The sequence below is a fragment of the Rhinoderma darwinii genome, chromosome 3 (assembly GCF_050947455.1).
Source record: "Rhinoderma darwinii isolate aRhiDar2 chromosome 3, aRhiDar2.hap1, whole genome shotgun sequence".
Classification (NCBI taxonomy): Eukaryota; Metazoa; Chordata; class Amphibia; order Anura; family Rhinodermatidae; genus Rhinoderma; species Rhinoderma darwinii.
The window spans coordinates 178,284-204,187 of record NC_134689.1 but is presented as its reverse complement, the minus strand read 5'-3'; the positions used below and the strand labels follow the sequence as shown (position 1 = coordinate 204,187).

Below are 25,904 nucleotides of genomic sequence, written 5' to 3'. Positions count from 1 at the left end.
TGCACATCTGAACCTCTTAATGCATCCCATGATTTTATTTGCCTTGGCAACAGCTGCCTGGCGCTGGTTATAGTTAGTTTACCGCTGCGGTGCCACCCAGTGCTTTACTATTTAATGCAGAATTCTAAAATGCATGTCCTCGGCTCAAGTGAAGAACTTTACATTTATCCACATTGACACCCTACTGTACAGTAATTCCGGGGACCGAAGTTGGCTCCTATCCCGCCATTAACCTCTTACATGCAGCAGTCAAGTGTAACACTGGCCTCCCGGTCTGCCTAGTGCAGAAGCCGTCTAGGCCCCACTTGGAGGCAGGGTCTAAAGGGCTTACGGTACCGACGGGAAGATGGCGCAAGCACAAAAGCTTAGCCTGCGTCATCAGCGGCGGGTGTCAGCTGTATGTTATAGCTGACACCCTGCTGTAAAAGCAGGGACTGGAGCTAGTTCCAATCCCAACCCTCAAAACAATTGCAGCATCTTAGTTTGTAGCCAAATCGGCAGTCCTGCTATGCGATTGTAGGGGTGCCAACAGCTGCTATGGCAACAGGAGGCGTTCTAACATAAATCAGGCAGTAAGACCTTCAAGTCCCATAGTGGGACAAAAATAAAAAAAAGTTGTAAAACAAAAAAGCGCTATAAATTTGGTATCGCCGGAATCGGACTGGACCGCAGAATAAAGTCAACATGTAATTTATAACCCATGGTGAACGACATATAAATTATTATTTGTATTTTTTTTTTAAAAACTCAATTGCTGTTTTTTGGTCACCTCGCTTCCCAAAAAAATTGGATAACAAGTGATCAAATAGGTCGCATGTACATCAGAATGGTAAGAATAAAAACGACAGCGCGTCCCACAAAAAATCAGCCCTCATTCCACTACGTCTATGAAAAAATACAATTAGTTATGGCTCCAATAAGTCAGGAAAGTAAAACATGCAGTTGTGCAGATCAGAGGGGAACATTTTTTGTGTTTCAAGAGGCGATTTATCAAAGGCCCTAAAGTTAGGGAACCAGGAAAGGGAGGGCCCAAACATATCTGCTGGAAGCGAGGGCGCCCGTATTATACCAGGAAGTGGAGGGCCCAAACATCTGCTGGAAGAGAGGGTGCCCGTATTATACCAGGAAGTGGAGGGCCCAAACATCTGCTGGAAGAGAGGGTGCCCGTATTATACCAGGAAGTGGAGGGCCCAAACATCTGCTGGAAGAGAGGGTGCCCGTATTATACCAGGAAGTGGAGGGCCCAAACATCCTCTGGAAGCGAGAGCGCCCGTATTATACCAGGAAGTGGAGGGCCCAAACATATCTGCTGGAAGCGAGGGGCGCCCGTATTATACCAGGAAGTGGAGGGCCCAAACATCTGCTGGAAGAGAGGGTGCCCGTATTATACCAGGAAGTGGAGGGCCCAAACATCCTCTGGAAGCGAGAGCGCCCGTATTATACCAGGAAGTGGAGGGCCCAAACATCTGCTGGAATCGAGAGCGCCCGTATTATACCAGGAAGTGGAGGGCCCAAACATCTGCTGGAAGAGAGGGTGCCCGTATTATACCAGGAAGTGGAGGGCCCAAACATCTGCTGGAAGCGAGAGCGCCCGTATTATACCAGGAAGTGGAGGGCCCAAACATCTGCTGGAAGCGAGAGCGCCCGTATTATACCAGGAAGTGGAGGGCCCAAACATCCTCTGGAGGCGAGGGTGCCCGTATTATACCAAGAAAGGGAGGACCCAAATATATCTGCTGGAAGCGAGGGTGCCCGTATTATACCAGGAAAGGGAGGGCCCAAACATATCTGCTGGGAGCGAGGGTCCCTGTATTATACCAATATGGGGAGGGCCCAAACATCTGCTGGACGGCGCCTGTACTTTACCAGGAAGGGGAGGGCCCAAACATATCTGCTGGAAGCGAGGGCGCCCGTATTATACCAGGAAGTGGAGGGCCCAAACATCTGCTGGAAGAGAGGGTGCCCGTATTATACCAGGAAGTGGAGGGCCCAAACATCTGCTGGAAGAGAGGGTGCCCGTATTATACCAGGAAGTGGAGGGCCCAAACATCTGCTGGAAGAGAGGGTGCCCGTATTATACCAGGAAGTGGAGGGCCCAAACATCCTCTGGAAGCGAGAGCGCCCGTATTATACCAGGAAGTGGAGGGCCCAAACATCTGCTGGAAGAGAGGGTGCCCGTATTATACCAGGAAGTGGTGGGCCCAAACATCTGCTGGAAGCGAGAGCGCCCGTATTATACCAGGAAGTGGAGGGCCCAAACATATCTGCTGGAAGCGAGGGGCGCCCGTATTATACCAGGAAGTGGAGGGCCCAAACATCTGCTGGAAGAGAGGGTGCCCGTATTATACCAGGAAGTGGAGGGCCCAAACATCCTCTGGAAGCGAGAGCGCCCGTATTATACCAGGAAGTGGAGGGCCCAAACATCTGCTGGAATCGAGAGCGCCCGTATTATACCAGGAAGTGGAGGGCCCAAACATCTGCTGGAAGAGAGGGTGCCCGTATTATACCAGGAAGTGGAGGGCCCAAACATCTGCTGGAAGCGAGAGCGCCCGTATTATACCAGGAAGTGGAGGGCCCAAACATATCTGCTGGAAGCGAGGGGCGCCCGTATTATACCAGGAAGTGGAGGGCCCAAACATCCTCTGGAGGCGAGAGCGCCCGTATTATACCAGGAAGTGGAGGGCCCAAACATCCTCTGGAGGCGAGGGTGCCCGTATTATACCAAGAAAGGGAGGACCCAAATATATCTGCTGGAAGCGAGGGTGCCCGTATTATACCAGGAAGGGAAGGACCCAAATATATCTGCTGGAAGCGAGGGTGCCCGTATACCAGGCAGTGGAGGGCCAAAACATCTGCTGGAAGCGAGGGCGCCCGTATTATACCAGGAAGTGGAGGGCCCAAACATCCTCTGGAGGCGAGGGTGCCCGTATTATACCAAGAAAGGGAGGACCCAAATATATCTGCTGGAAGCGAGGGTGCCCGTATTATACCAGGAAGGGAAGGACCCAAATATATCTGCTGGAAGCGAGGGTGCCCGTATTATACCAGGCAGTGGAGGGCCAAAACATCTGCTGGAAGCGAGGGCGCCCGTATTATACCAGGAAAGGGAGGGCCCAAACATATCTGCTGGGAGCGAGGGTCCCTGTATTATACCAATATGGGGAGGGCCCAAAGATCTGCTGGACGGCGCCTGTACTTTACCAGGAAGGGGAGGGCCCAAACATATCTGCTGGAAGCGAGAGCGCCCGTATTATACCAATATGGGGAGGGCCCAAACATATCTGCTGGAAGCGAGGGCGCCCGTATTATACCAGGACAACTCTTCCCAGCAAAATTACCCAAACTGCAAAGGTGCGAAGTCTGGACCAAAAGGGGGATAAGGACATTTATCAGTGCGACACCGGCCGATGCAGAAAGGATTCTCCACAGCGTAACGCACATCTATGGATTATTTTACCCCATTATTATACCACCTGACAATGTCTCTGCTGTACTCTGCCCGGCTTACATGTGCCCCCACATTATTATACCACCTGACTATGCCCCTGATGTACTCTACCCGGCTTTCATGTACCCCCACATAATTATACCATCTGACTATGCCCCTGATGTACTCTGCCCAGCTATCATGTACCCCCACATAATTATACCATCTGACTATGCCCCTGATGTACTCTGCCCGGCTTACATGTGCCCCCACATTATTATACCACCTGACTATGCCCCTGATGTACTCTGCCCGGCTATCATGTACCCCCACATAATTATACCATCTGAAAAGCCAAATGGCGCTCCCTCCCAGTGTGCCCAAACAGCAGTTACTTCCACATATATGGCATCGCTATACCCAGGAGAACCCTTTTAACAATATTTGGGGTGTGTGTCTCCAGTGGCATAACCTGGGCATGACATATTTGCCACGGAAATGTCACATCTGGGGAAAAAAATGTAAATGTATACTTTGCACCATCCGCAGCGCAATCATTTATGGAAAAGACCTGTAGGCTGAAAATGCTCACTGCACCCCTTAATAAATGCCTTGAGGGCTGCAGTTTCCAAAATGGGGTCACTTCTCAGGGGTTTATCTTATTATTTCACATCTGAGCCTCTGCAATTGTGAGCCAATACTTTGTAAGTCGCCAAATTAGGCCTCAATTTCACATGGTGCTCTCTCACCCCTGAGCCCTGTCATATGTCCAGGCAAAAGAAAAGGGCCCCATGTAGGGTGAATCTAAAACCAGGAAACATCGTAATAATTAGAGAGCGGTCTTGTTATGGTGGCACAGGCCGGGCACCACCTATTGGCATATCTATGGAAAAAAGAAAAAAACTCTTTCACTCTGCAACATCGAGTGCCCACTAATTTCTGCAAAACACCTGCAGGGTTAACATGATCACTACACCCCTCGGTGAATACCTTGAGGGGTGTAGTTCCCAAAATGTGGTCACTTCCGGGGGGTTTCCACTGTTTTGGTCCCACAGGGGCTTTGCAAATGCGACATCCAGCAAAATCTGCACTCAAATGGCGCTCCTTCCCTTCAGTTTATAACCACATATGGGGTATTGCCGTACTCAGGAGAAATTGCTTTATAAATGTTGGGGTGCCTTTTCTCGTTTTTGTTGAAAAAAAATAAAAAACAGAAATTTTGATCTAAAGCTACGAGTTATTGAAGAAAAATGAATTTTTATTTTCACTGCCCAATTCTAATAATCTATGAAACATCCGTGGGGTCAAAATGCTCACTAAACCCCTAGATGAATTCCTTAAGGGGTGTAGTTTTGTAAATGGCATCACTTTTGGGGAGCTCCACTGTACTGGTACCTTAGGGGCTTTGCAAAAGCAACATGGTGTCAAGAAACCAATCCAGCAAAATCTGTGCTCCAAAAGCCAAATGGCGCTCCCTCCCTTCTGAGCCCCGCCGTGTGCCCAAACAACAGTTTATGACCACATGTTAGGTACTTCCGTACAGAGAAGTTGCTTTACAGATGTTGGGGTTCTTTTTCTTTATTTCTTGTAGAAGTTGTTTTTTTTTTGTAGCTAAAACGACATTTTCACGTCCAAATTCTAATTAAATCTATGAAACACCTGTGGGTCAAAATGCTCACTGCACCCCTAGATGAATTCCTCAAGGGGTGTATTTTCCAAAATGGGGTCACTTGTGGTTGGGGTTTCCACTGTTTTGGCACCACAAGAGCCCTTCAAAGCGGACATGGTGCCTAAAATATATTCTAATAAAAAGGCGGCCCCAAAATCTCCTAGGTGCTCCTTCATTTCTGAGGCCGGTGTTTCAGTCCATTATCACACTAGGGCCACATGTGGGATATTCCAAAAACTGAATCGGGACAATAAATATTGAGTTGCTTTTCTCTGGTAAAACCTTTTGTGTTACAGAAAAAAGGATTAACAATTAATTTCTGCTTTAATTATTGTGAAACACCTAAAGGGTTAATAAACTTTCTAAATGTGGTTTTGAATACTTGGAGGGGTGCAGTTTTTAAAATGGGGTTACTTATGGGAGTTTGTATTGTATGGGCCCCTCAAAACCACTTCACAACCGAACTGATCCGTGAAAAAAAATGTGAGAAGTTTCTGCTAATGTTCTAATCCTTGTAATGTCCTAGAAAAATAAAAGGATGTTCAAAAAACAAAGCAGACGCACGGGGGATGTGAACTAGTGGCCATTGTGTGTGGTGTTACTGTCTGTCCTACAAGAGGATACATTGACATTTTAAAAAAAATGCTACATTTTGGTGTTTTTCACAATTAAATACTGAATGTATCAACCAAATTTTATTAGTAACACAAAGTCCAATGTGTCACGAGAAAATCATCTCAGAATCGCTCGGAAAGGTAAAAGCATTCGAGTTATTATCACATAAAGTGAAACATGAGGATCTGCCGGGAAGGTCAAAAGTGGCCAAAGCGGGAAGGGGTTAAAGGTCAATCCTCTGATCTTCTATTCTCCTCCTCGGCATTATTACGTTACAGAGCTCAATATCATCTGGAAATGGGATCGTTGTTTCTCACATGAGGAGTTACATTTCTGCGCTGATACATTCTGTGAGAAGACGAGGTCAGAATGGTCTCACATCCGGGATATAAAACAAGAATGTCTACATTCACTGACCGCAAGCAGTGATGAATTAAAAACAAAGTCGATTAGATGTTCTGCAGACCTTTTCACTAGTGATTTCTGTTGGTGTGGACTGTGCTTCTGCGTGGTGTCTGGGAATATCACACAGCGTAGACTCCGGACGTAAAATTCCAATAGTCTGGGAAACTCCGGAACATCGGACACGGGGTCCATATCCTCAGACTCCGGAGAGCTGATGCTGCAATGGTGGCAGTAGAATGTCGTCATCAAAGACTCTGAGGTGCCGGACTAATGGACCTTTAGATACAGCAGGAAGATAGAACTTGGGTCACTTTACTTCCGGTGTAGATTATGGGAGCAGCATGTGACCAGTTCTCAGGTGGTGGCTGCAGGTCACACAACTCTCCCTGTGTACAATACTGGAGGTTACGAGGTCTGCACCATTTCCCCTCACACATCCTGCATTCTGAACCACCATCATCATCAATCATCATCACCGCTACCACCACCACCATCATCACCACTACTACTACCACCACCGTCGTAGTCACCGCCACCATAGTCACCGCTACCATCATCATAGTCGTCGTCACAGCTACCGCCACCATCATCGTCGTCGTCGTCACCGCTACCGTCGTCGTCACCGCCACCATCGTAGTCACCGCTACCACCACCATCGTAGTCACCGCTACCGCCACCATTGTAGTCACCGCTACCGCCACCATTGTAGTCACCGCTACCGCCACCATCGTAGTCACCGCTACCGTCACCATCGTAGTCACCGCTACCGCCATCATCATTGCTACCGCCATCAACATCACCACCACCACCGCCGCCATCAACATCGCCGCCATCAACATCACCGCCGCCACGACGACGACGATCATCATCATCAGCCACCATCATAGCCGCCACAATCATCATCATCACCAATCGCCACCATAATCATCGTCGTCGCCACCACCATATGAGTTCTGCAAATTTCTTATAGACTCCGTTTCAATTTCTCACAATTTTCAAGCTTTCCTGGCCTAGTCCTGCTCACACAGCTTATGGGCTTGTTACAATGTATCAGCCTGGAGTTAACATATGAGCTTCTGCTCATAGAGACTTAGACTGCTACATTGAAACAAACCCTCAGGTTTGTAAGCTGGACAGGATAGAGGATTGTTCTGCGGTGCTCACCTCCCTGAGCATTGTCTACAGCTACGCTAAAAAATGTAAAGAGGCCGTCATCTGATTATAAGTGCCCTATCTCCTACATAATGTGATCAGTGCTGTAATGTAGATACCAGTGGTCCTAGTAATAAAGAGGCTGTCACCAGATTATAAGTGTCCTGTCTCCTACATAATGTGATCGGCGCTGTAATGTAGATAACAGTGGTCCTAGTAATAAAGAGGCTGTCACCAGATTATAAGTGTCCTGTCTCCTACATAATGTGATCAGTGCTGTAATGTAGATACCAGTGGTCCTAGTAATAAAGAGGCTGTCACCAGATTATAAGTGTCCTGTCTCCTACATAATGTGATCGGCGCTGTAATGTAGATAACAGTGGTCCTAGTAATAAAGAGGCTGTCACCAGATTATAAGTGCCCTGTCTCCTATATAATGTGATCGGCGCTGTAATGTAGATAACAGTGGTGCTAGTAATAAAGAGGCTGTCACCAGATTATAAGTGCCCTGTCTCCTATATAATGTGATCAGTGCTGTAATGTAGATAACAGTGGTCCTAGTAATAAAGAGGCTGTCACCAGATTATAAGTGCCCTGTCTCCTACATAATGCGATCAGTGCTGTAATGTAGATAACAGTGGTCCTAGTAATAAAGAGGCTGTCACCAGATTATAAGTGCCCTGTCTCCTATATAATGTGATCGGCGCTGTAATGTAGATAACAGTGGTCCTAGTAATAAAGAGGCTGTCACCAGATTATAAGTGCCCTGTCTCCTACATAATGTGATCAGTGCTGTAATGTAGATAACAGTGGTCCTAGTAATAAAGAGGCTGTCACCAGATTATAAGTGCCCTGTCTCCTATATAATGTGATCGGCGCTGTAATGTAGATAACAGTGGTCTTTATTTAGAAAATGATCATTTTTGAGCAGGATATGAGCAATTTTAGATTAATGCTAATTCGTTTAATAGACAACTGGGCGTGTTTATTTTTGACAAAGTGGGCGGTGTACAGAGGATTGTATGATACTGACCAATCAGCGTCAAACACTTCTCTCCATTCATGTACTCAGCACATAGGGATCTCGTAACATCACGCTGTACTGTCACTTACTCCCACATTAACATTACTGAAGTGTCTTGACAGTGAATAGACATCACCTCCAGCCAGGACGCCATCTCTATTCCCACTTCCGACACTTCGGTAACGTTTGTGTGGGACTTCATGACAGTGTGATCACATTATGTAGGAGACAGGACACTTATAATCTGGTGACAGTCTCTTTATTACTAGCACCACTGTTATCTACATTACAGCGCCGATCACATTATGTAGGAGACAGGGCACTTATAATCTGGTGACAGCCTCTTTATTACTAGGACCACTGTTATCTACATTACAGCACCGATCACATTATGTAGGAGACAGGACACTTATAATCTGGTGACAGCCTCTTTATTACTAGGACCACTGTTATCTACATTATAGCACTGATCACATTATGTAGGAGAGAGGGCACTTTCTAATGTGGTGACAGCCTCTTTATTACTAGGACCACTGTTATCTACATTACACCACTGATCACATTATGTAGGAGAGAGGGCACTTTCTAATGTGGTGACAGAGCCTCTTTAAACAAACCCTCAGCTGTGGGAGCAGGACTAGGTCTAGACAGCTTTTTAAACTCTGGTTTCCAAACACTGACAGCAAGCATAGCTCTTGAAAATTGTGAGGAATTGAAAACACAAAGCTGCAGAACTATTAATATTCACAGAGGACGGTTCGGGCCCTTTACTTTAATAATCTGAGGACGTGTAGGAGATAAAATCCTGCGCCCCGTTATATGAAGCCTGGGGATAACTGCGCAGCTCAGTCTCCCCGGCCGCAGATACTTTGTGTACCCCTCCCCCACAGACACAGCAGGCGGTGATAAACAACATTGACATTTATTTGACATGTTATAAAAGGCGTGATCAGGACAGCCGCGTCTCGTGAATATACAATGAACATAATTACATTTATACAGCTGGTTATTGCTGGGCGCCCCCGGAAGAATCGCGGAAAACATGGCAGCGAGGATGAGCGCACAGAAAAGAGAGGGGGATGTGCTACCGCCTCCGGGCCCCTACGTAGCAGCAAGCGGGAATCTCAAGTCACATGGGAGCGCCATCCTGGATTTGGTTATTAACTGTACAGTAACGATCCTCCTGCGAAAGAAAAAAACCATACAGGAATTACAGAGGATAACATGTTTGCAGTCAGTAAATGACAAGATTCTAGTTTTCATCCAGTGACCTGGACTTGTCCTGCTCACACAGCTGAGGGATTGTTACAATGTATCAGGACAGAAGAGATTTGTGCTGCTGCTGGATTTAGCCCACAGAGAATTGTGTATACTTTGCAACAAACTGTCAGCTGTGTAAGCAGGATTAGGTCAGGATGGGTTTTTAGCTTCTGGATGTAATCAATTAATATTCCCATTCAATGACAGTAAGCAGAGATCTTGAGATGGCGAGTTATAGTTGAATTAGAAAGTTGCAGTGATAAAGCGTTATGTACCCGCACCAGCATTTATCTACGTTGGGATTTTCCTGGCGCCGCGTGTAAACATCGGAATCTCAGATTTTCTCTGCAGTTTTACCAATACAGGAATTTACCGCGGCAGGAAACCTTCACTGGACCAGAACCAGATGTCCAATCCTGTTTCTGACGTACGGCGCTGGCTGCCATTTCTACCGCTGTGTTTTTTAGTAAAAATGAAAACGCGGCAGACTGAAGGCGGACCCAGCAGACGTCGTCTCATTGTCGCTCTCTTATATCGTAAGCGCGGCGTGTGGACCGGCGCCAGTGTTGCCCCAGCAGGGGCGGAGCTTACCACTGCTATACTAAGACATCAGAGGATCTTCAGCGCCAAAACACTCACCAGAGAAGACTCCGGCCCAGCTACACACACATGAAGTGCGAGCCTTCTGTCAGCTGAGGCTGCGCCGATGGGGCTGGTAACGCCGGGGCCTCTGCTGAAAGACAAGAGAGACCTGGAACTGTGCACAAGAGAAGGTACAGAACATATCCCGTAATCCGGCATCAATGTACATAATATTCTGGATTATCAGGTGGTCATAGAAAAGTCTATGGACCTTCAGGAAGAGCAGGAGAACAATGTCCCCGCAGAATCTGCTGCGGTCACTTTCTTAATCCGAGGCGTCTCTTCTGCTCCGGTCCGTTATATGGAAACAAGCACCAGACTCCATTACAATAAAATACAGGACAATTCCTCCGACACCTGTAAATCCAGGCACGTTATACAACAGCTGTGGAATCTAGGGTCTGAGGGGAGGCTGCGCTCCTACCGTCTAACGCCGTCTGTCTCCTCAGGGTGTCCGCGGAGAAGTCGTAGGAGAAGAGGATGCCGCTACGCTCCGCCTCTCTCGCCGCGCTGCCGTCATTCTCACCACTTTCAGACTTTTGTTTGGGAACAGAGGCCAGAACTTGTAAACTATAAAACATTAATCAGGGGAGTATTCAGAACCAGCGCAGGACGCGGGCCAGCTTTCCCAGATACTGGGGGGCAGGGTACCCAAACAGGAGACATTAACAGGATGATCCAGCCCCCTGAACATAAAAGCTTCATAGATAATAATGATCATCCTGAACTTGTCCCGATTACAGCTGAGGGTTTGTTACAATGTATCAGTAGGTAGGAGTGATCAGCCTTGTGTCCATGACAGAAATCTGGGCTGCTGCTGGGTTTAGCTCACAGAATTGTTCGCTCTTTGTAACAAGCCTTCAGCTGTGTGAACTGGACTAGGTTAGGGTGTGAGCAAGAATGTTCCCCATTAAGTGACAGCAAGCAGAGATTTAAAAATTATGATGAATTTAAACGCAAGAAGTCTGATGTAATGATGAAGCTCCATCTACAGGAGTTGCGCCCAGTGACTACTACCAGGTGTATTGTATGTACATACTTGGCAACGTATGAATCCCTAACCGCGGCTCATTTTTAGCCCCTCCGCAATCCCACCCAAGAACGCCCACAAAATAGCCAGACATGCCCCTTTTCAATAGGGTCCAGTTTATGGGACTGTTGGCAAGTACGTAAAAAAACACAGCTCTGTGCCCCCTTCATACCCCCAGGAATGGCAGTGACCACCCCATGTGGCAGCCAAATTGTGGAGCCTCTACAGGTTGTCACTGCAGGTTTTGCTGCCACTTTCCGGTCCTGTGCTCACCAGTTGCCGTGGGTTTCTGCCACTGGGTCTGGATCTTCTGCTCCGTCATCTTTGGCTTCATGTGCAGGAGACTTCTCAGTAGTGACCACTTCTCCTGACTGCAGAGAGGAACAGAACTGTAGAGCATGGCGGCCAGTAAAGGGTCACCCTCCTCACTAGACTCGAACATCACTAACATCTTCAATCCAAGAATACTCCTCCCCATCACCGATTACTCGGCCCCTCGCACCGTCCCATCACCGATTACTCGGCCCCTCGCACCGTCCCATCACCGATTACTCGGCCCCTCGCACCGTCCCATCACCGATTACTCGGCCCCTCGCACCGTCCCATCACCGATTACTCGGCCCCTCGCACCGTCCCATCACCGATTACTCGGCCCCTCGCACCGTCCCATCACCGATTACTCGGCCCCTCGCACCGTCCCATCACCGATTACTCGGCCCCTCGCACCTTCCCATCACCGATTACTCGGCCCCTCGCACCTTCCCATCACCGATTACTCGGCCCCTCGCACCTTCCCATCACCGATTACTCGGCCCCTCGCACCTTCCCATCACCGATTACTCGGCCCCTCGCACCTTCCCATCACCGACTACTCGGCCCCTCGCACCTTCCCATCACCGATTACTCGGCCCCTCGCACCTTCCCATCACCGATTACTCGGCCCCTCGCACCTTCCCATCACCGATTACTCGGCCCCTCGCACCTTCTCATCACCGATTACTCGGCCCCTCGCACCTTCTCATCACCGATTACTCGGCCCCTCGCACCTTCTCATCACCGATTACTTGGCCCCTCGCACCTTCCCATCACCGATTACTCGGCCCCTCGCACCTTCCCATCACCGATTACTCGGCCCCTCGCACCTTCTCATCACCGATTACTCGGCCCCTCGCACCTTCCCATCACCGATTACTCGGCCCCTCGCACCTGTCCATCACTGATTACTCCTCTCCATCTTTTCTACGCCACTCACCTCTATATCAGTGATTTCTGGAGATTCCGGTGGTATGGTGGACTCCTTCAGTTTGGTGATGTCTTGAGCTGGTTGTTTAGGGTTTCCTTCATGCACGACACTCTCGATATCTTTGATATTAAATATTCTTTCCTCCTTCTTCCAGAGCTGAAAATAAGAAGAGCCATTACCCGGCGTCGTGTAGCGGGTGTGCGTGGACAGGTGTGGTGTGGCGGGTGTGCGCGTGGTGTGGCGGGTGTGTGCGAGTCATGTGTGTGGTGTAGCGGGTGTGGTGTAGCGGGTGTGCATGAGTTATGCGGGTGTGTTAGGTGTGCGTGAGTTGTGTGTGGTGTGCGTGGACAGGTGTGGCGGGTGTGCGCGTGGTGTGGCGGGTGTGTGCGAGTCATGTGTGTGGTGTAGCGGGTGTGCGTGAGTTGTGCGTGGTGGTGTAGTTTGTGTGTGGGGTGTGTGTTTTTTTTCCTCCCCATTTCGGAATATTTACCCCTCGTTACCTGCGGCAGTTTTTCAGAGTTTTCTCTGGAGAAGGAAGGACTCCTTGATGGCGATTGGTCAGAGGATCCAAGGAAATTGAAGCCCTTCTTCCTTTCCTTGAGACATGCAGCCTGGTGCCTGCGCATCCTTTCGATCTGCTCCTCAAGTGTCATGCGCAGTCGGGGGGTGTCCGTTAAGCAGAGATGTTCCACCGCGCTCCGTGGCCGCTCCTTACACCCACAGGACAGAATAATAGGGAATTAATGCAATTGACTTAAGATCCAAATAGCACAACCCCCAACTATGATCTGGTGATGACCTCTGCCGGACTCTGGAGACAGGCGCCAAGACCCCAGACTCCAGCTGCCCCATCATCTCTTCCCCGTCTCATGTCTGCGGCCATTAAGTTACTAACTCATTACCGATCTGGTGTCGAACTTCTTGTTCTTCCGTAAGGTCACGTAGGATGCGATCGTGCTGGATTCAAGCGGAGGAGATTTGGTTCTTGGGGGTACAACTCCCACCAGAAAGTGTGAACCTACAGATCATCACAGGACAGTTACAGACCTACTACACTACAGCGCACTCCGCTCTATAACCAGCCGCCACACAGTCCATACCTTTGTTCGCTCCGGCCTCCAGCGTGAGGTCCGTCTTGTCTTCACCATTGGACTCATCCACCTCGGCCACCGTGGTCAGCTCGGGCTCGCTCTTGTACAATCTGTAGTCGGGACCCTGGAACAGTAACGATGAGGTGGATTATCAGAAGACACACGGGAGGTGGGAGGACGTTACACTATGAATGACCATGATGAAGACCCCACACATCGTCCGACATGAGACCCCCACCATGATGTAATGATCTGCAGCCCCTCATCTACAGGTCACTGGTAACAGGGACCATAGTCACAGAGCGATGAATGTGTGGCTCCATCTCAGCTTCCTACCCCAGGGACCCAGGAGGACATTGTAAAGACCCTGCACCAGAAGACGACGTGTGATACGAACGTCAGGTGCTAAACCCCGAGAACAGGCTCCATGTGGGGAAACCAGGGCTGGGACCATGAGATGGGGGTGAAGTGACAGACACATGGACGGAGGTGACCGCTGTCCCTTACACAGTAGGATCCGTTTCTCTGATTGACTTGGACGTGATGAGCGGTCTTGTCATCGGGGAGGTGTACGGGGCCCCTGCTGTAACACAGCAAGGACGAGCTGCTATCACTTGGTAAATGGGGAAGAGAGGGAGCTGCATCAGCAAAGTCATAGGATCGAGGGAGCGGAGGACGCGGAGGAACTAGCTCCTCTTCCTGGAGATGGCAGAACAGGACATTACAGAAACGCACAGACGCGTGACATTCATCTTACATCTACATGTTACACGGGTCCCACAAGGGGCTTCTATTAATAATCAATACCCCCCCCCCCCCCACTCAAACTGAAGAATCCAAAGTTCTGTGCTAGTTAATTCAATAATCTCTCGATAAAAGCAGTTACATGATAGCATGCTGGCAGACACCACTAGGGGGCGCTTGCTGCACGCAGGTTACTATAGAGATGTATAGAGGATGTCCATCTGATGTCACCCGGCTATAATGCCTCGCTATGGCACTCGTGCCGATATTATCAGAGAGCAAAGCCTGAGGACATCCTGTAACGTTACATGGAAAATCTGCACCCGCCACCGTACATCAGCAATGACGCTCTATAAATACACGACCTCACTCAACCTTAACAAAAATGAAACCTGAAGAACCCTATGATAAATACGCCTGTCACAAACTACTACAAATTCCCCACACAACTGCTCCAATCAATGACATTCTGATATAACCCTGGTGGCCTGTATTGTGCGGGGCCACGGATGTAACCATTATATCTGCACCATGAATGACATGAAACCATGAGGGGTAATACAGGGGGTGACATTCCCAGCACGCACCATCCATGTGGAGAATGGTTCATAAGTTGGGGAAAACCTGTTCCAGTCGGACCCCCTGATGAGTACAACCCCCATCGTATCAATGGTTACGTCTCTGGTTCACAGAGTCCATGATATGTGGGAGGAGGATGAGATCTCCCGTTATCAGGACAATAACGTGGACGAAGCACAGGCCCTCGGGGCGTCACTCACCTCACCCATATTCATCCCTGAAGAAAGCAGCTTGGGGTCAGAGTTACCTAGAAAAAATATCGGAATGTATAAGATCTCATACAAATGGTTTGTCTTACTTGCGGTCTGCTACGTATCATCTTCAGTCTCAGCTCCATCAGGGCACAGCTAGGATTAGTGACTCCAGCTCTGCTGCATCATCTATTGGAGTCTGATGTGGTATGAAATCACCTCTGATTCTGATCTGTCTCCATACTTTACACTGAAGCTCTGCTCCATTAAGGCACAGCTATGAGCGGATTTTAATTATATGAATTTAAAGAAGAAAATAAACCCCCCCCCCCCCCCCCAGTTACAGAAAAGTCTCGAGGTAACTGCTGTATAATAAGAGGGGGGGGGGCAGAGTGGAGACTTGTATTAGAAGGCGGGATGCATGTCCTGGGCACGCTACCCCCACATCTCACCTGTTTCGGGCCTCTGCTGCTTGGGCTTACTAAGTCCTTCCATCACGTCTTGAATCCTCCAGATCTCTTTCTGCATCTGTGCCCGCTGGATCCCGTCCGACTCCGTCTAAACACACAGAGCACAGTATACAATAGACATGCCATACGTGGTAACCGAAGGGTAAACGGGCTGCGATATCCAGGAGCTGGGTACGGCCGGATTGTGCAGCAGTCTTGCTCTGTTGTTCTCTGGATGCAGCCAGCAGTGTAGAATAAGCTAATGTTTCCGTTTTTTTGGTCAGACATTTTTGGAGTGAAAGTGAACCCGGTGGAAATATGAGACAAGAAGTGGATGGGTCGGGGGGTCCCGGGATTATGTCTTACCTGGACCTCTCCGAGTCTATCTAAATGCTCCCGCATCTGGTTTCTTGCAGTGGTAACGTCTCGTTCTAACTTGTCGTATTCTCTCCAGGATCTTTCTAATTCCTGCATTAGAGACAAAAATAGCGCTACAGCAAAGAGTGGACAAGGCGCAAGTACAAGATCCGGAGCCGTCCACAGACTAAACATGTGACTATAATACAAGATCCGGAGCCGTCCACAGACTAAACATGTGACTATAACACAAGATCCGGAGCCGTCCACAGACTAAACGTGACTATAATACAAGATCCGGAGCCGTCCACCGACTAAACATGTGACTATAACAAGATCCGGAGCCGTCCACAGACTAAACATGTGACTATAATACAAGATCCGGAGCCGTCCACAGACTAAACATGTGACTATAACACAAGATCCGGAGCCGTCCACAGACTAAACATGTGACTATAATACAAGATCCGGAGCCGTCCACAGACTAAACATGTGACTATAATACAAGATCCGGAGCCGTCCACAGACTAAACATGTGACTATAATACAAGATCCGGAGCCGTCCACAGACTAAACATGTGACTATAATACAAGATCCGGAGCCGTCCACAGACTAAACATGTGACTATAATACAAGATCCGGAGCCGTCCACAGACTAAACGTGACTATAATACAAGATCCGGAGCCGTCCACAGACTAAACATGTGACTCTGGTGACTAAGTATAAACCTGCAGCATTAATGTCTTTCCTAACGCCTCATGCCCACGACCGTGTGCGCCGTCCGAGTCAGTGAAACGGGGAAAGATAGGACATGTTGCATCTTTCCTCGGATCGGATACTCGGACCTTTTTTCACGGACCCAATTCACCCACTCAAGTGAATGGGTCCGTAAAGACTATCTGGTGCCACAACGGTGGTGTGCATGCGGCATAAGACTCCGCTGCCTCCTTGTACAGAGTACGGTCCCTCTGCTCCTCCAGACAGACCTGCTGCCATCACTGTGGAGCGATAGAACTGTAAAAAACTGACATGAATAGAAGCTTCATACAGATCACCCCTTCGTGCCACTACTGAGTGTGCGTCACAGATTCCTAGAAATGAAGTCCTCACCGCCGTGGCCCGGGACACCTCTCGACAGGTACTGAGCAGCCCGCTCTGCAGGTCGTCCCTCTGCAGCACTACAGTCTGAACAGCGACCGGGTCGTCTGCATTCATCTCGATCTCCTGACTGGCGGAGAGCAGAGCTTGTTCCAGCGTGTACTGGAGGGACAGAACCAGTTAGTGATTGGGGTGGACCGTCAGGATGCTGGGAGGAAGACCACCACCGGAGGGGGAATCCTACCTTCTCCTTGTGTAGCTGCTGCAGCTTTTGCTCCAGGGCCTGTACCTCCTTGTCTTGCTCACATAATCTGCTCAGCTTGGCCTAGGGAAAGAGGGGTGCAGTCAGCAGGGAGAGAGAGGGGTGCAGTCGGACGGGAGAGAGAGGGATGCAGTCGGCGGGGCGAGAGAGGTGCAGTCGGCGGGGGGAGGGAGGTGCAGTCGGCGGGGGGAGGGAGGTGCAGTCGGCGGGGGGAGAGAGGTGCAGTCGGCGGGGGGAGAGAGGTGCAGTCGGCGGGGGGAGAGAGGTGCAGTCGGCGGGGGGAGAGAGGTGCAGTCGGCGGGGGGAGAGAGGTGCAGTCGGCGGGGGGAGAGAGGTGCAGTCGGCGGGGGGAGAGAGGTGCAGTCGGCGGGGGGAGAGAGGTGCAGTCGGCGGGGGGAGAGAGGTGCAGTCGGCGGGGGGAGAGAGGTGCAGTCAGCAGGGAAGACTCCAGGGGTCACGGTGTGAAACGCTGGAATAGAATTATCACAAGGAACAAATCATCTCAGCAATGGAGCAGCCGCGCGGCCCGAGAGCTGGAATCAGCTACATCACAATACACTAATCAGAACAGGGTCTGACAGCTGTGGACGCAGAACGGGTGACAGGCAGCAATGATGGACGAGTGACAGGCAGCAATGATGGACGAGTGACAGGCAGCAATGACGGACGGCTGTGGACATAGAACATGTGACAGGCAGCACTGACGGACAGCTGTGGACGCAGGACGGGTGACAGGCAGCACTGATGGACGGGTGACAGGCAGCACTGATGGACGGGTGACAGGCAGCACTGATGGACGGGTGACAGGCAGCACTGATGGACGGGTGACAGGCAGCACTGATGGACGGGTGACAGGCAGCACTGATGGACAGCTGTGGCGCAGTCTCCTGTACATGAAGCTTCATCATGGTAGGAAGAGTTGTTGAACTTCTAGGAGACTTTGGGTCTTAATTCCACTCATTTTCAAGATCTCTGGTTGTTGTTGATATGGTTGCAGGTCACTGACAGCAGAGGATAAAGACATCCTGACCTAGTCCTGCTCACACAGCTGAGGGTTCATTACAACATATCCACTCGACAAAATCCACTGTGAGCTGAACAATCTTCCCTCCAGACGAATACATGTAACTTGCACTGATACATTGTAACAAACTGTCAAGACAGATATTTGTGCTGTTAGTGTGTAGCTCACAGCAGATTGTCTGCACTGACACACTGTAACAACCCTCAGCTGTGTGAGCAGAACGAGGTCAGGACTAATTTTCAGCCAGAATGTTCCCATTCATTCACAGCATGTAGGGTTCTTGAAAAGGTGAGGAAATAAAAACAAAACAATATTTTCGATGCCCTCTGGTGTCTGGTGATGAGCGGTGCCGTGTACGGACAGCGGGCACGTGGCCCGTTACTCACATCGATGTCCAACTCTTCAGTCCGGTGCTTATACGCGGCCGTCCTGCAATCGTCCGGAGTCATCTGAGAAGGAAACAACAATTATACTCCACATAGTGATGTCCCGCGCGGGTGGTGAATGACACGAAAGCCCAGAGAGAAGCGGATGATGACTGCGACCCTCATCGTCCACCACTGAGCCCCTCCCCAGGCACCGGCGTCCACCCAGAATACGTTCCGCGGCGTCACATGTGCGGGGGATACCGGAGCGGCGAGAGGAGCAGACACATGGGGCAGCACGGACTGGAAGCTCCTGGGACCAGGACGTCCTCTCGTCTCCGGGCTACACTGGAGTTTCTGGGTCTTTACCGGATAAATCACAGCAGAAGTTGATAATAATCAGGACAGGACAGCCAGATGCATGATGGGAGAACACCTGACAACATCCGCAGATCATCTCCTGTCTTTATGGCACACACAGATGACAGGGCGGGGGATGGGCAGCCAAAACACAGGGACGCCACGTCACGCAAAACCATAGGAACGCCTCACCACTGGCAAACGTGCTGCATACAAAATACGACAGATGTAAGGACTGGGGCTGTGTACAGTTATCAACAGATCAAGCTCCAAACCCTTCCTGCCTCTGTTCCCATGACAACACTTCCTGTGTTCTAGCAGCTCAGTGTTATCATAGGGACACTGGGGCTCAGGGAAACCAATCCAAATCAAGAGAAGAGGAGACCCGATCATCAAGAAGCCCGTTGTCCAATATAATACTGAGCAGTCAGAACATAGGCACAGTGTAATGCCGATCTTCCTTTTGATGAACCGGAGGTTCCTGCAGCCTGTGCTGAATCTTCTACCGACCGTCCTAAGCAGCAGCTGAGATCTAAGCTCCTCCATGTGGTGTCCAGTCCCTACAGATCGGATGAAGAAGCGTTTTCCACATGAACGGGATCTCGATTTATACACAGTCAAGCTGCATTCCTGCTGGACCCCAAAACCTATGATCCCGGTCACCCCGCACCCGTCCCGGTGATCGGCCGCTAATGACCGATTCTCTGGAATTTCTGGATGTATCAGATCTGAATATCTGGTGTATGACCCTAACCCTACAGGCGGAGATCCCCCACGACAAACCCTCCACAACTAGAGCACAGCGCAGGGTCCCACTATAACGTGGGCACCACCCAGTACAGACATAGAGGGGAAGTGATTAAAAGCTCAACATACAACCAAGTACAGTGAGGTTCGCATATGACGACACAGGGGGAGCAGCACACTGCATCTGACGTCACAGGGGGAGGAGCGCAGTGCATATGACGATATCACGTCACAAGGGCAAGAGCACACTGCATATGACGTCACAAGGGGAGGAGCACGCTGCATATGAGGTCACAGGGGGAGGAGCACACTGCATATGACGTCAAAGGGGGAGGAGCACACTGCATATGACGTCACAGGGGGAGGAGCACACTGCATATGACGTCACAGGGGGAGGAGCACACTGCATATGACGTCACAGGGGGAGGAGCACACTGCATATGACGTCACAGGGGGAGGGGCACACTGCATATGACGTCACAGTCACAGGGGGAAGAACACACTGCATGTGACATCACATGGGGAGGAGCACACTGCATATGACGTCACATGAGGAGGAGCACACTGCATATGACGTCACAAGGGGAGGAGCACACTGCATATGACGTCACAGGGGGAGGCGCACACTGCATATGACGTCACAGGGGGAGGCGCACACTGCATATGACGTCACAGGGGGAGGCACACACTGCATATGACATCACAGGGGGAGGCGCACACTGCATGACATCACAAGGGGAGGAGCACACTGCATGACGTCACAAGGGGAGGAGCACACTGCATGACATCACAAGGGGAGGAGCACACTGCATGACGTCACAAGGGGAGGAGCACACTGCATGACGTCACAAGGGGAGGAGCACACGGCATATGACGTCACAAGGGGAGGAGCACACATCATATGACATCACGGGGAGGAGCACGCTGCATAGGATGTCACAAGGGGAGGAGCACAGTGCATATGACGTCACAAGTGGAGGAGCACACTGCATATGACGTCACAAGGGGAGGAGCACGCTGCATATGACGTCACAAGGGGAGGAGCACACTGCATATGACGTCACAAGGGGATGAGCACACTGCATATGACGTCACAAGGGGAGGAGCACACTGCATATGACATCACAGGGGGAGGAGCACACTGCATATGACATCACAGGGGGAGGAGCACACTGCATATGACATCACAGGGGGAGGAGCACACTGCATATGACGTCACAAGGGGAGGAGCACACTGCATATGGTGTTGAACGGGAGAAGCACTTTGCAAATTATGTTGCAGGGGGAAATCAATTTGCATATGATGTCACTAAGGAAGAAGACTTTACAGATGATGTCATTGAGGGAGGAGCACTTAGCATATGATGTTGCAGGGGAGGACCAATTTGCATATGATGTCACTGAGGGTGGAGACTGCATATGGTGTTGCAGGGGGAGGAGCAATTTGCATATGATGTCACTGAGGGAGGAGAATTTACATATGGAGTGGCCAGGGTGAGGATTGCAGATGGTGACGTTGGGCTTACTTGCTGGTACAGCTGTGGTCTAAGCGCTGAGTTCTCAATCATAGTGTGAACCATGCTGATTAACGGGTCATTGTCTTTCATCTATGTCAAACACGGAGGAGCACAAGGTTTAGTCAATGGCTGAAGCTGAAAGACGAAATTACAATCACAGCTACATAGACCCATCCACCCCCGAGGAGCCATCAGCCGCTGCTCCACATTATAAACTCCACACTGACCATGGAAGAGGATCCAACCAGGACTATTCTGTGTTATATCCTGCAGCTACCGGTAATGGAGGTGGAGGGCCGGGAGAGGCGAGGTGGAGGGCCGGGAGAGCCGAGGTGGAGGGCCGGGAGAGCCGAGGTGGAGGGCCGGGAGAGCCGAGGTGGAGGGCCGGGAGAGCCGAGGGGGAGGGCCGGGAGAGCCGAGGGGGAGGGCCGGGAGAGCCGAGGTGGAGGGCCGGGAGGGCCGAGGTGGAGGGCCGGGAGGGCCGAGGTGGAGGGCCGGGAGGGCCGAGGTGGAGGGCCGGGAGAGCCGAGGTGGAGGGCCGGGAGAGCCGAGGTGGAGGGCCGGGAGAGCCGAGGTGGAGGGCCGGGAGAGCCGAGGTGGAGGGCCGGGAGAGCCGAGGTGGAGGGCCGGGAGAGCCGAGGTGGAGGGCCGGGAGAGCCGAGGTGGGGGGCCGGGAGAGCCGAGGTGGGGGGCCGGGAGAGCCGAGGTGGGGGCCCGGGAGAGCCGAGGTGGGGGCCCGGGAGAGCCGAGGTGGGGGCCCGGGAGAGCCGAGGTGGGGGGCCGGGAGAGCCGAGGTGGGGGGCCGGGAGAGCCGAGGTGGGGGGCCGGGAGAGCCGAGGTGGGGGGCCGGGAGAGCCGAGGTGGGGGGCCGGGAGAGCCGAGGTGGGGGGCCGGGAGAGCCGAGGTGGGGGGCCGGGAGAACCGAGGTGGGGGGCCGGGAGCTTAGTAAGGCCCCTTGCAATTATTAACCCCCATATATGAGACAACTGGGATCTCGCCTCCAGTAATAAACGCCGGGGATCAGAGCAGGCACTACTATGGTTACAGGTCCCTAATTATTAAGCATTCAGAAGACAGGGACTATGAAGGTAAATCTGCAGGAACAGAGAGAGTTCTGCTTAGTCTCAGACTCGGTTCAGCTGCAGGTCACAGAACGAAATGTAAACTACTGAAAATACAAAGAGAAACCGTCCAAATCCCACCTGGTGATCCACACAGACGAGGGTCCTCTGAAGATGATGTGTGAGACCCTCATTCTAGAAGCGGCCGCAGCATTAAAGAATAAAGAGAGGACAGAGCAACGTGTGAGACATCAGAGACTGCACATCAAGATTAGACATCCGTTATCAGCAGCAGGAAAACCATCATCCGTAATATCACCACCTCCACATGACATCATCCATAATATCATCACCTCCACACGACATCATCCATAATATCATCACCTCCACGCGACGACATCCGTAATATCATCACCTCCACACGACATCATCCGTAATATCATCACACGACATCATCCGTAATATCATCACCTCCACACGACATCATCCGTAATATCATCACCTCCACACGACATCATCCATAATATCACCACCTCCACACGACATCATCCGTAATATCATCACACGACATCATCCGTAATATCATCACCTCCACACGACATCATCCGTAATATCATCACCTCCACACGACATCATCCATAATATCACCACCTCCACACGACACATCCGTAATATCATCACCTCCACACGACACATCATCCATAATATTACCTCCACACGACATCATCCGTAATATCACCTCCACACGACATCATCCATATCATCATCACCTCCGCACGCCATCATCCACGGTTGTATGTCCAGAAGCGGACTTTTCACAATGTGTCGCATTCTCGCCTGTAAAGATGTAGAGGACGGCACAGAAGTCAGAGATCCCCGATCCATTTCTATGTTTATTTATTCTTCAATGTCCGACGCCTCCGCAGCTTCATCTGATCTCACATTCTCCTCCTTTTTGCAGCTTCTTCTCTCGGTTTCTCCTCCCCCGCCCCGGGGGAGCCGTAATCCTAGTGCGGTATCACAGCTATAGCCGGGCGTAGACAGTCACCTGCGTTTGCGGGCCGCGCTCCCATCAAAGTATAACAGAGCAGTCCATGGCTTCGTAGGAGGACCTCCTGCCTCCCGTCATCTCCAGATGTTTTCCATCTCCGGCTCGGCTTCTCCTCCAGGCTGGACCGCTGCTTGTGGACCTGGTACGAGGAGCTCGCCATGGCTTCGTAGGAGGACCTCCTGCCTCCCGTCATCTCCAGATGTTCTCCGGCTCGGCTTCTCCTCCAGGCTGGACCGCTGCTTGTGGACCTGGTATGAGGAGCTCGCCATGGCTTCGTAGGAGGACCTCCTGCCTCCCGTCATCTCCAGATGTTCTCCATCTCCGGCTCTGCTTCTCCTCCAGGCTGGACCGCTGCTTGTGGACATGGTATGAGGAGCTCGCAATGGCTTCGTAGGAGGACCTCCTGCCTCCCGTCATCGCCAGATGTTCTCCATCTCTGCTTCTCCTCCAGGCTGGACCGCTGCTTGTGGACCTGGTATGAGGAGCTCGCCATGGCTTCGTAGGAGGACCTCCTGCCTCCCGTCATCTCCAGATGTTCTCCATCTCCGGCTCGGCTTCTCCTCCAGGCTGGACCGCTGCTTGTGGGCCTGGTACGAGGAGCTTGCCATGGCTTCGTAGGAGGACCTCCTGCCTCCCGTCATCTCCAGATGATTTCCATCTCCGGCACTACTTCTCCTCCAGGCTGGACCGCTGCTTGTGGACCTGGTACGAGGAGCTCGCCATGGCTTCGTAGGAGGACCTCCTGCCTCCCGTCATCGCCAGATGTTCTCCATCTCCGGCTCTGCTTCTCCTCCAGGCTGGACCGCTGCTTGTGGACATGGTATGAGGAGCTCGCCATTGCTTCGGTGGTGGACCTCCTGCCTCTCGTCATCTCCAGATGTTCTCCATCTCCGGCTCTGCTTCTCCTCCAGGCTGGACCGCTGCTTGTGGACCTGGTATGAGGAGCTCGCAATGGCTTCGGTGGTGGACGTCCGGTCACCTCCAGATGTTCTCCCTCTGCTTCTCCACCAGGCTGGACTTCTGTTTCTAGACCTTGTGTGAAGAGTCTTCCATTGCTCCTGTGGTGGCCATCCCTGCCTCAGTTTACTTCCAAACACTTCAGATTCAGGCGTCTCTGCATGACATGGAGCAATGTAATAGAACTGTCCAGGATAGCAGCTCACCACCAGCGATCAGCTAAAATGGACTACCCCTTTAAATGAAAGAGAGTGGCCTCTGACTTCTGCACAGTCCTGTATATAAACTACAAGAAACCACTACAAGTGTCCCGTGCTGCTACTACAGGAACACTCCGGGACAAGGCCGCCACGTATAACAGCTACGTGCGGATGAAGGCGACACGTGACACATTAGTCCGCTGCAGGGCGAGGCATTGCTGACCTTTGGGCTACATGACTGCTTTAAATGCAGGAGCTGGGTTAAGGTGTGCTCTCGGATACTGCTCAGCTCCGCTTGCTGTCTCCGCAGTTTGATTAGCAAGAGTGTCAGCTCCTCAGGCTGGAGTGCAGCATAAAGAATGGAAGAAAAGTTCATCTCAGCGTCAGACGTCTCCCACAAAGCTCAGGAGAAAAATGTATTAATAATAAAGTGAAAGATAAACACCTGGAGGCTACCAGTGGGCAAGACGACGACGGAGATAAAGCCCCCCCCCCCCCCACTATGTGACGTAATAATCCTTATTATGGGATATCTGGTAGTAAAGTGGCTGTGAGGTGGAGCCCACGTGTCCCTTCTCTCTATAACAAGACTGAAGTTCTCCACTTGTAGAGACCACCGGGCAGATCCTCAACATCAAATCATTTCTTAAATTCCTCAGTGAACCCCAATTACAGCGACTGTTGGGGTGAAGAGAACAGAGTTCTGAAGCATCCAATAGAAGAGGAGATACAGCCCATCCCCCCAGAGACCCTGCAGCGTATCCCATGGGTTGTCTCCCCTCACCCCTCCATCTGGGGGGCTGTATATAGGAGATGTACCTCTAGTTCTCTATCTGGGGGCTGTATATAGGTGATGTACCTCTAGTTCTCTATCTGGGGGCTGTATATAGGAGATGTACCTCTAGTTCTCTATCTGGGGGCTGTATATAGGAGATGTACCTCTAGTTCTCTATCTGGGGGCTGTATATAGGTGATGTACCTCTAGTTCTCTATCTGGGGGCTGTATATAGGAGATGTACCTCTAGTTCTCTATCTGGGGCTGTATATAGGTGATGTACCTCTAGTTCTCTATCTGGGGGGCTGTATATAGGAGATGTACCTCTAGTTCTCTATCTGGGGCTGTATATAGGAGATGTACCTCTAGTTCTCTATCTGGGGCTGTATATAGGAGATGTACCTCTAGTTCTCTATCTGGGGGGCTGTATATAGGAGATGTACCTCTAGTTCTCTATCTGGGGGCTGTATATAGGAGATGTACCTCTAGTTCTCTATCTGGGGGGCTGTATATAGGAGATGTACCTCTAGTTCTCTATCTGGGGGGCTGTATATAGGAGATGTACCTCTAGTTCTCTATCTGGGGGCTGTATATAGGAGATGTACCT

General features: G+C 50.9%; 1 protein-coding gene across 9 annotated transcripts in view; it reads right to left on the bottom strand.

Annotated features, from left to right (window-relative positions):
- Positions 1-5,801: 5,801 nt before the first annotated feature.
- PLEKHA5 (pleckstrin homology domain containing A5) overlaps positions 5,802-25,904 on the bottom strand; it is a 74,981-nt gene continuing 54,878 nt past the window's right edge. For 3 of the 9 annotated variants that reach the window (XM_075855623.1, XM_075855630.1, XM_075855629.1), the window contains 18 exons: positions 24,746-24,862; positions 22,456-22,509; positions 21,263-21,343; positions 18,651-18,713; positions 17,223-17,303; positions 16,991-17,140; positions 15,888-15,989; positions 15,525-15,630; positions 15,082-15,128; positions 14,066-14,257; positions 13,568-13,682; positions 13,370-13,485; positions 12,968-13,177; positions 12,477-12,623; positions 11,498-11,595; positions 10,619-10,764; positions 10,192-10,285; positions 9,199-9,475 (listed from right to left, as the gene is read on the bottom strand). In XM_075855623.1, coding sequence (XP_075711738.1) covers positions 10,212-10,285; positions 10,619-10,764; positions 11,498-11,595; positions 12,477-12,623; positions 12,968-13,177; positions 13,370-13,485; positions 13,568-13,682; positions 14,066-14,257; positions 15,082-15,128; positions 15,525-15,630; positions 15,888-15,989; positions 16,991-17,140; positions 17,223-17,303; positions 18,651-18,713; positions 21,263-21,343; positions 22,456-22,509; positions 24,746-24,862 — 1,899 coding nt within the window. In that variant the 3' untranslated portion in view covers positions 9,199-9,475; positions 10,192-10,211. Of the gene's footprint in view, positions 6,393-9,198; positions 9,476-10,191; positions 10,286-10,618; positions 10,765-11,497; positions 11,596-12,476; positions 12,624-12,967; positions 13,178-13,369; positions 13,486-13,567; positions 13,683-14,065; positions 14,258-15,081; positions 15,129-15,524; positions 15,631-15,887; positions 15,990-16,990; positions 17,141-17,222; positions 17,304-18,650; positions 18,714-21,262; positions 21,344-22,455; positions 22,510-24,745; positions 24,863-25,904 lie in introns of those variants that run through there. The other 6 variants (XM_075855627.1, XM_075855628.1, XR_012882271.1 and 3 more) reach the window with 5 other exon arrangements.